This window comes from Eufriesea mexicana, unplaced genomic scaffold (assembly GCF_001483705.2).
Source record: "Eufriesea mexicana isolate 0111107269 unplaced genomic scaffold, ASM148370v2 scaffold26665, whole genome shotgun sequence".
NCBI classification, from domain to species: domain Eukaryota; kingdom Metazoa; phylum Arthropoda; class Insecta; order Hymenoptera; family Apidae; genus Eufriesea; species Eufriesea mexicana.
The window spans coordinates 28,615-39,469 of record NW_016933558.1 but is presented as its reverse complement, the minus strand read 5'-3'; the positions used below and the strand labels follow the sequence as shown (position 1 = coordinate 39,469).

The 10,855-nt window shown below is 25.0% G+C and overlaps 2 protein-coding genes across 4 annotated transcripts in view; both read right to left on the bottom strand.

The window, feature by feature from the left end:
- The window catches only part of pbl (epithelial cell transforming 2 pebble), a 17,160-nt gene extending 15,345 nt beyond the window's left edge, over positions 1-1,815 (bottom strand). Inside the window, exons 1-2 of the mRNA XM_017909842.1 lie at positions 1,659-1,815; positions 1,275-1,560 (exon numbers count right to left, since the gene is read on the bottom strand). Coding sequence (XP_017765331.1) covers positions 1,275-1,341 — 67 coding nt within the window. The 5' untranslated portion in view covers positions 1,342-1,560; positions 1,659-1,815. The remainder of the gene's footprint in view (positions 1-1,274; positions 1,561-1,658) is intronic.
- Positions 1,816-4,326: 2,511 nt separating this feature from the next.
- On the bottom strand, positions 4,327-9,533 carry LOC108554534 (choline-phosphate cytidylyltransferase A). 3 transcript variants are annotated; one of them, XM_017909847.1, is made up of 10 exons: positions 9,467-9,533; positions 8,594-9,041; positions 7,709-7,854; positions 6,492-6,600; positions 6,285-6,401; positions 6,015-6,166; positions 5,716-5,937; positions 5,470-5,637; positions 4,976-5,097; positions 4,327-4,614 (listed from the first exon to the last, which is right to left on the bottom strand). In XM_017909847.1, exons 3-10 carry the CDS (start codon positions 7,817-7,819, stop codon positions 4,512-4,514), a joined length of 1,104 nt encoding a protein of 367 aa, XP_017765336.1. In that variant the 5' UTR covers positions 7,820-7,854; positions 8,594-9,041; positions 9,467-9,533; the 3' UTR covers positions 4,327-4,511. The 3 variants fall into 3 exon arrangements, with proteins under 3 accessions (XP_017765336.1, XP_017765337.1, XP_017765335.1); XM_017909848.1 differs by having other exon boundaries at positions 9,009-9,041; XM_017909846.1 differs by lacking the exon at positions 9,467-9,533 and having other exon boundaries at positions 8,594-9,091.
- Positions 9,534-10,855: the final 1,322 nt, after the last annotated feature.

Here is a 10,855-nt window from a genome sequence, read left to right as displayed (position 1 = left end):
ACTTTCTTTTTTAATTCAATTTATAAAAATATTGTTAGTTATTACATTTTTAGTACCTTCACAATAATTTCACTAGTATAAATTTTCAAAATATTTGCAATTCAAACAATAATCATAGCTATGAATGATTTAATTTTGGTTGATGATTCATAAATGCAATAATGCACAGAATTGGCAGTAAATATAATCCTTTTACATCCATGAACAAAGGGTACAATAAACACCTATTGTCCCATGTCTAATCTCATTTCACATAATAGATACCAGGCAACCCCCTGAAGTCTGGCTATCATATTTTAAGTACCCATAAATAATAGTATATAAATAATGACTAATTCAACACAAAATACACAGATATGAATAGAAGTATCTAAAAATTGTTGATATATTTACTAATATATTTTTAAAAAACAAATATTTGGAAAAATAACTTTTACTTCACTTTGAAAAATTTGTATAATTATTGTCTCATTACTAAAAATGCAAATGTATTACAAATATAAAAAAAACAATAAATATAATTAAAGTTTTATGAAACAATAAAAGTAACTAAAATAAAATTAGATATTTTACAATAAGTTTGGGTTGAAACAACCCAAATAATTATATTAATAAACAATAAAAATAATATTTAATGTATAACAATAGAATTTCTTATTTATTTACTAAGTATGCTTATTGACTGACAATATAAACTTAATAAATTGATTTCATTTACTTGTACAGATGCTACATTAGTAAACAAAGCAAATAGCTTAATCATAAAAATATAAAATTTTATAAAATTGTATAATATTAAGAGAAAAATAATGAATAGTATATAATGCTATCTCAGATGACAGCAGTTTATTCACACATGTAATTAACCTTAAAATGACACGAAGATAAATATCAAAGATACTGTAAATTCAAAACAAGTATACAACGAACTGTAGAAAATCTCATAAAGACATTTTGAACTGACAAATTGTTCATTCCTGACGTAATTTTGGAGAATAAGTCAAGGCCAATTTTGTAAGAAACCACTGACATTACTCCCGCGTAAAATTCAAAACATAATACAAAAATGTATTACAAAAGTAACGAATATGATATTTTAATTTATCTATGAACCAGAATGAGTGACAGATATAAGACATAAGCATTGTCGCGTGAGTTTTGATAAAGAGTGAGGTAGGGTTAGTTCATACAGGTGCCTATTGTGTACGCATCAATTAACAACGTATACCAATCGCTAAGCACAATACTAAAAATGAAAATGTTGGAGAACTTACGTTCACTTCTAACTGCCTCTTCACTATTTATATCACTGATACTGCTGTGAACGCTTTGCTCTTCCATTTTGGCCGTTAGTTACAACATCGTTCTTCTTGTACGCTCTTCTTCGTACTGATCATTGGGAGCGCCTCCTATGGGCGAATCCAGTGAGAGAAAGGACCCGGAAAAATAAAGAAGAACAGTGGGGCTTGATGGCGCAGCATATAGCGCCCTTGAATTGTATAGACAAAACCCAAGTTCGAATTCTGAACAGGTTCCCCAGGTGTATTATTTTCACAGATCCTACAGTACATGAGATTCCTTAAATATATATGTATATGTATACATGTATACGTATACGTATATATATTTGGATATTGGCACTAAACGACACTTTTTACCATCAGCATTTATTTAAAATCCATTATGAATATAACAGACGTGTGATCCACAGTTTTTCTGTTAAATTCGACACGAGTATCATGAAGTCACACACATATGTAGTTATCAATAGTACCGTAATTATGGTATTTATCTTTGTCTTTCTTTTGATATTCTTCTACTCACATCTATTACTCACTGATTGCCGAGATTCTACTTCTTTTTTTCTTCCTCTAACGCGGGCACACGATGAATTTTACTCACTTCAGATTGGTATGCAAAATTTGCTTTATCGCTTACAAAGGGATTGATAAGTTGAGATTGTAATTAAATTTTTGGAAATATAAATCGTGATTTACATGAAATAAAAAAAAAAGAGATATATAAAAAATGATGTGATGATGAAAAGTAGCAGTATAAGAATATTTCACAACTTTAAATACTTAAAACTAACAATAAACGACTACCAAAGACAACACGCGCCGTTAACATCAGTATTGACGTGAAGTTATCTCTTGTATTAATATCTACATACCATTTTGTATCACATAATACCAATTACTTTTTACTTCTTATTTTTGAATCTTTAAATTATGAGATGCAATCAAAAAATGTATTATTACTATGTTAACAAGAGGATTCGAATTTATTAATAATGAATAAAGGAAATGTTACAAAATTAAATACTTCAAATAACCTGCATTATTAGATTTCCATTCAAATGGGTGGTAGCATTGGCAAATCAATGCTAATATTCTTCAAGCGTACAATTTGAATTTTTGAAATATGATCAACGATTAAATATAGTTATGGTTTACATTATAATTTAAATTTAAATTCTATACGGTATTACATATAATTGAATATAAATTAGAAATATTAATTTTATTAATTTTTTTTTACTATTTTAAATATAAATACGCTACATTATAAATATATATACATATATGTATAGTTAACGTCGTAATCCTTTCACAAATTAAAGCATAAGCAGTCATTCATATTTATAAAAACGAAAAATACAATTACTAAAAACATATAAATCTGTAAACTATACAACTTGTATAATTTTATTGAACAATTTTTACTTTTCATTTTACATAAATAATATGAAACATTACTACATTTTGTGTTTGTATTTAAGTCATTAGATACAATAATTTCTTGATAACGTAGATATCAATTTTTCATTTTAAAAACCTAAAATATAATTTTTTACAGAATTGTCAAAATTACATAAATTTATTTCGTCGTAAAACTGTGCGTATCTAATCATTGTTGGATGTATATATTAAAAAAGATATCGAAAGTATTATACTTTATCATATATTATTACATGTTACTAATTTATGCACCAGTTACATTGGGAAGCAAACATTAACATACTTTAAAAATTTTCCGACATGCTTTAAGGAAATATACTAAGTACTTTCTATATATTTAAATAAAAAGTTTCGACTCAGACACCATTGGTACCATCTTAAGAAACAGAAGCGTTTCAATGTATACAAATTTATATACATTTGTTTTTTTTCCTTTACAAATTTTTCATATATGTCAAATCTCAAATTTATATCTAAAATTTATCTAATATATGTTATCCCTGGAACTATACGCTATTAATAAAGTTACTAATTTCCATTAAAAATTACATTATTTTGGTTCCTACATACCAAAAATAAGAATAAATATCATTATCATATATTTTATCTATATATTAAAAAAATATTTCATTCAAATATTTCATAAATACAATATTATAAAACTACATTATGGTTTAAAAGTATAAAAATGGTTGTACCATTCCAGGGTTATTATATCTGCATATATTCAAATAAAAGCACCATCTTCAAAATGATTACTACTTTGTATACTTATTTAAATTAAATTCTCTATGCATTTTGATTAACTTTTATCTATTGAATTTTATCGAAATCTTACTACACATAATTTACTAATAAAAATAAACTACAAATTTGCATCCTTTATAAATACTCTTTGATTAAACAAAAACAATTATTTATAAATTAATATATTTGAATTTGCTCAATACTATTCAAATTTTTTAATATTATTAGTACATCAAATTAAGTTCATATAGTATTTGACAAATTTTTAATTTTTTTCATATTTTCATACTGCCATGCTATCAATAATAAGTTTTAAGATATAAATAAATATTAATTTCATACATACTAACTTCTCATAAACAGCAATAAATACGTTTAATATCATGTTTGAAATCGATGAATGAAAAATAATTATATTGCCTATTAAAAAATCAAAATATGATTTAATACAAATTGCAGCAAACCTATTCACTGCAAATACATATTATTTAAATAATTAATTATGAGGTAACTTGTAAAAAATGTAATATAAAATTAGTAACAAATAAATTGAAAATTATTAAAAATTGATGACTGAATATTTAAACCACAGACTTTTGTATTAAGTAAAAATATGTCTTTTGACTATTAGAAGTTCTTGTAGTAAAGTATGAAACTTAGGATGAATAATATTGTTCAAAACATAGGAACTTATCATTAATACAATTAAACGATAACGAAACTTTTGAAAATAGTTGGAACGAATGTCTTAAGTAGTCTATATGACTTTTGTATGTAATGTTTATGCACATATATAATGTGATTAGTATATAATAATCTATGATCGGCTCGAATGAAAACATCATAACAAATAATTTCATATTATATATAGTATGAAACCATACCATAAAAAGACTATTAAGCATAACATTATAATTCATAACAGCAAATCATATAGCTATATAAAAATATTTCTAAACATTCTTAAAGAAATTGCACGATATTTTTGGTCAAAATAAAGAATGTGATTTTGAAAACAGGTTATCATTTAGAGTGCAAATTTTCCTCTTCATCATCGCTATAGTCGTCACTCAGGTAATAATTACTCTGCGAATATTCAAAACGGCCAGTCTTGTTTGGTGGTGGACTGTAACATAAAATATATACATTAATTACATCACTGAATTAATATCAAACGAGTAACACTTCTTTATTTCATATTTGCAATCTACTTAAATAAAAATTTTTATAACAATACTATATAAGTTATACACACACATTATGTACACGAAAAGAAGAAAGAAAATACAACACATCTTTTACAACAAGCTTTGGTTAAATGGTGTATTACTGCTTAAAACTGATCTAATGTATTTAACAGTGGGATTGTATACTAACATAACATGCTGCAAATGGGTGGTGTGAAGTATTGAAGGTTTTCATATAGAAGCAGTACAGAATGAAGTGGTGTTGCATGTTAGTCAATTGACTCGAATACTGTGATGTACCTTGTCTGATCTTCATCATTATTGCTGCTATTACTGCCATTTGGGCTGCCATCCCTTTTTGGACTTGCAGGAGGAGATAATGCTTGCATCAAACGGCCTTTACTTTCATTCCAAATTGTTGTCTGGAAAGAAAGTTATTAAAATTTTAATTTCTAAAGCTATGTTTTTATTCTATTTTTAATAATAAATAATAAATACATTAAAAGTATACATATGATAATTTTACATAAAAGATAATATATAAAATCATTCCAAATAAAAAATTATGCAAGCAGAGTATTCAATATGAATATTTTTTTATCTCTAAATATATATGACATATATCCCAATACAGTAGTGAAGCAAATTTTATTAGGAATTTAGACTAAAAAAAGTGAATGTATACTGATTAATTTAAATATCACTTATTCTTTTATAATATATATCTTATAGTGTATTATTAATAAGAAATACAAAATAATTATAAAAATAATTTTTCTATAAATACTACCTACCAATCTGCCTTCTTTTCCAAATAAGAGTAAGAAAGCATCAATAAAATCTCGAGATTTTTCTTCCCATTTGCTAATTATATCCATACGTTTTTCGCCAATATTTTCCATTACACGTTTACCTTTATCTTTCAGATCATCAAATTTATTTTGTAACCGGAATTTTTTTTCCTACAATGAGATATCTTCTTATAATCACTGTTTAATTTAATTATTAAAATATATCGTGGTTATGAGGTATATACTTACATTAAGAAAAGAAACATTAAGCTCTTTGGCACTGTAGCCTCGCGCAAGATTTCTTCGAACATAAATATCATAATCTTTAACTATTCTCGCTACTATATCTGATGTTGATACTCCTTCTGTTCTTTGTGTAGCTACAAACATACCCTTAGCTTTTAAAGTTGCATAAACATCTGTGCTGTCATCAGTCATATAAGGTATATCATCATGAGCAACAAAATCAATCTAAAAAATTAAATATTAAGTTGTCAATTCCAATAAATGTTTTTTTTTTTTAAGTAATAATATATAGTTGATTTTACTTTATGATTTATAAGAAATTCATCATCCAGTTCCCATGGTGCATCTCTAACCACTTCATCTACATAACGACAATGTCTTACTGCATCGTATCTTTCAACATCTGTCATAACTGTTCGTCCCTTTTTACTATGTGTTAATTGATCATTACAAACTGTAATACAAATTTACAAATTGTAAAAGTATTTCATAAAAAGTAATAGATATTATCTTTTGTTAATTCTCTATTAAGTATTTATTATATTTTTAAAAAATGAAATTTGCTTTTTTACCTCCTACAATAAGATACACATTTGGAAAAATATTTTTTGCTTGTAAAAGTTGTCGTGCATGTCCTTGATGAAACAGATCATAAATACCATCTGCATAGACTCTGATTTTTCTAGGAGCTAGATTATTACATAAATTATTAACATTATTTATAATAATTTATTACTACTGTTTAAAAAAATATATAATTAATTTCTATTTAAACTAACCTTTTCCACTTTTTGCCATTTTTAATGTAATCCGAATATTATAATCACATGCATTCCTTTCTGCAAGTGCTTCTGGATCATCACTAAATGGAGCTTCCTTGCAAATTGACTGTAATGAATTCCATACAATATAAACGATATAATAAAAAGAAATAATATATATGTATATAGTTAAGGAAAGTTAATAACTGTTTGTTTAAAAATACCATTATGATATGCTTCAAAAAAGCTGATTATAATATACAATTAAAACCTATTTAATCATAATTATATAAATCGTTTATTTTTAATATAATAAAAACATGATATTCATATTTATTTTTAAGTCCAAAAGGAAATGATATAACATTAACTGCATTAAATATGTTAGCATTAAAATTATTTAAAAAAAAAAAATTAGACTCACTGGAAGTTCTTTGTGGTAAACAGAAATTTCACTACTATATTTTTTCAGAGTAATTTGACTTGACTCATTACTTGAATTCCTGTTGGTCCCCCAAGTCATCGTCATTAGCTGTTAATATTATCAAAAATACATTTTTTAATACAGAAAAAAAAAAAAAAGAAAGAAAGAAAGAAAAACAAAAAGCAAGCGAATTTATTAGCCAAATAATATACCTATTAAATATTTTTAAATTTTATTTTCTTTTTTTTCCAAATCTTCAAACTTTTTTCAAGAAATTAGAATAAATAATTTTTCAAAATATAACACTGCTATATTAATAAACTAAGTTTGCATTACACTTAATACTAAAATACTTGTCGAATTTTTTACCACAGAGTACATATAGAATCCATGCTCATATGTAGTTGCTCATGAAATATTTTAATAACACTATTCAAAGTATCAAGTATTCACAGGATTATATCAGTTTAGATATGCTTATGATCTTGCATCACATCATTCTATTATCATTAAAAATTTTTGCTTGTTTCTGTGGTTATGAGATAAAAAATATATTATCTTTGAATAATTAATGATAGTCCCATACTATTACAGCATAATTTGTATATAAATGTATTTATATATATATATGTATATGAACTTTAATATAATAGTTGGAAAAGGAAAACTGAAGATATAAGGTAAAACATATTTTACACATAAATTAGTACAAAATTGTAAACACAACCAAACTAATCTTACATTGCTTTAAAATAACTTTTTTCATTTAATAAGTATACTTGTAACAAATATTATATTAAGAAATACTTACAGGATACACAGGTGAATCTTCCCTGGAACAAGATGCGTCTTCTCCATTTTGAATATTTGAATATGATGTAGAATTCAACATAGTTTCTTCTCTAGCACGTTTTCTAGACATCTTTTAATGTTCCAGTGTTAGGTTGATAAAAGAACCTATTAAACAAAATATATGACAATTTTTATTTATCTTATCATAATTACCTAAGTTATGATTATAGTTTTTTTTCATCATTAATGTAAATAATATACAAAGTAAACAAAATATTAAAGAAAATGACATACAATCTGTTATTTGAACTACATGCAATAAAAATATGAGTCATTTTTAATAAAAGTAACATGTAGATATTCTACTTGACCCAAATAAAATAATTTACAAGTATTTATGATAGTACTTTAAAAAATTACTATATTAAAAATAATAATAGTTACTCAATTCATATTTTATACATACTATTCTAACTATTTGTAATAATACTAATGTGCATATGTTAATTAATATGTCTACACGGAAATTGACAAAAGTTTACCCAGTTTTTATGTTACCTTAAAATTACTGACCAATGTCATTATTATAGTTTTACATTTACAAGTTATTACGTTTATAAAATATTCATGAATACTTATACAATCTCCAGGAAACAATTAGAAGGTTGTCAAATTATTTGTGTACCAGTCATGTTTGGTATTATTACATATTATTATTCAACAAAATTTCATAGATATGCATTTACACCCTGAAAAACACTACATGTTGCTAAAATATTTTTTAATATATACACCTAAATAACTTATTTACTTAGCTTTTTATAATCTATTGTTACATGTATTGTCTATTTTTGTAGATATTTTCTTTTAAAATTTTTGTAAATTTCAACTGAACTGAACAAACCTTTTCACGTCCTAATTTCTGTACACACGAACGACTGACTATAGCGATAAATAATGGGATATGACGAAAAATCGAAGAGTTCCGTTAGAAGTTTATTGAACTCATGAGATTTTTTGGATTTTTATACGTAACTTTTTTAATACAATTTCAGAAATAAATTTGTAAAAATTGTTAGAGAAATTTCACATTTTATGTTAATGCAACATACAACTTAACGGCTGACGCAGCAGACGCCCGCCACAACACTTGCCGTGGATATTCTGTGCACTGCACGCGTTTCAATATGCAATCAGGGGCGGAATAACAGCATTATGAACCCCAGGTACAAAAGAAAACATACGTATGTGTGCGTATGTGAGTTCTATATTAGAAGAGTACGGGAATTACGAACGAGGACAAGAAGCCATACCAATACCTTTATTCAAATCTAGTTTTGTTTCCACAATTACTGAAAATAAAAGCACCAAAATATCTTGCTCTAGATTTTTTTGAACCGGTATTTTTCTTGTTTTTATTGTGAATGTAAATACGTTTATGATAATTAAATATGTTTAAATCTAATTGAGATTGATTATATTGAATTAATATTGAACAGTATAATGTAAAAGAAAAATGAATTAGTTCGCAATGAAATTATTTATTTCATAATATCATATAATATCGATATTAATACTGTATTGTAATTTATAGGCGTGGTTATTTAATCTTTATTAAATAAACGAAATTAGGAAAATTTGTTGAATGTAAAATCATTGCAATATCGAAAAGATTCAATAATACGAAAAACAGCTTTTTTTTAAAAAATACCGCGCAAGATGTGGTCTAGAAACAAGAGTATACATTATTTGATTTTGGTGTTTTAAAACAACATACGTTTGTAAAATGACAATTACACCATACACACTTCTCAACCGCCTAAAGAAATAAACTAATAATAATTATAAATTGATAGAATATTATTAGTTAAAAATCAATTTCACACAATGAATATGTCACTTCTAATGCATAAAAGTGCACCGAACATGTACCTAGATGTTTCACGATAGAATGAGCGCCGGTAGCAGGAGGGGGAGGGGGGGTAATGATGACGTAATATCGGATGATCAGAAACGTCATATATATATACTATCACATGAGCCCAAACATTTTCAAGTGAAAAAAAATTTGATAAATTAAATTTGTTTAATATATATGAATATAAGATAAAATTATTAATACACTTTACGAACTATAAATGACGAATAATCTAAATCATTTTCTAAAAATTAAAAAAAAAAATGGTTTAAAAAGTAATTATTTTGAATAATAATTTGTAATAAATATTTTATTTATAATTTTATACCATTAAGTTTACGATCATGTAAACAATATAAATTAAAATAATAATTTTCATATATTAAAGAATATGTTCTACTGTAAATCCACTGTAGCTAAATCCTTGTTCAGGAGTTGGTAAAACCACGTATGACTTGGAAGCATTTATAAATTATGTGTGATAAGTTTATTTTATATCAAAATGTAAATTTACTTATGTATGTAACATTATGTATGTAATATCACTTTCTAGAATATACATTTTTCAAAAGATCAAAATTTTATCTATAAAATTATTGTAGTTATAGATATGTATTACGATTATCCAAAATAACAATGTTTAAACGGAAAGTTTCATTGTTTTTATCATTTTTGTATGAGTTTTATAAATTTTTTGGTTTTTACTCATTGATTAATTTTTAATCGCTAATAGTCATATTAGATAATAACTATAACACATGTAATATATTCGAATTAAAATAGATTTAAAAAAAAATGTTAATTTGTGCCAAATGATTAAATATCACTTGACTGAACTGTATTAGCACTGAATCAAAAAATAAACTTAATCACAAATTGCGTGAGAAGTTTTATATACTATCTGTATGCCCTAATGAACTCGTAACGAGAAATTACTTAATACTTAGATCACTTATTAAACCGATGTTTTGTATACAATTACTTTATACCCGAGGTAATTTATCAAACACACATTTAAAGTTTACGTTTAACTTTATGTATATGTATCACAATAATTATTAAATACTATGTAACAAAATGTTTGGTATAAAAAAACATGCAATATATATTTTTAATTTACCTTCAGTACACGTATATATAAACAGAAAGGCATTCAATTAAATAGAAACCTTTAAATGAAAATAAATTAATGTTATCACCGCTTTTATTTTTATGCATGATGTGTATATATATATATATTATATTATA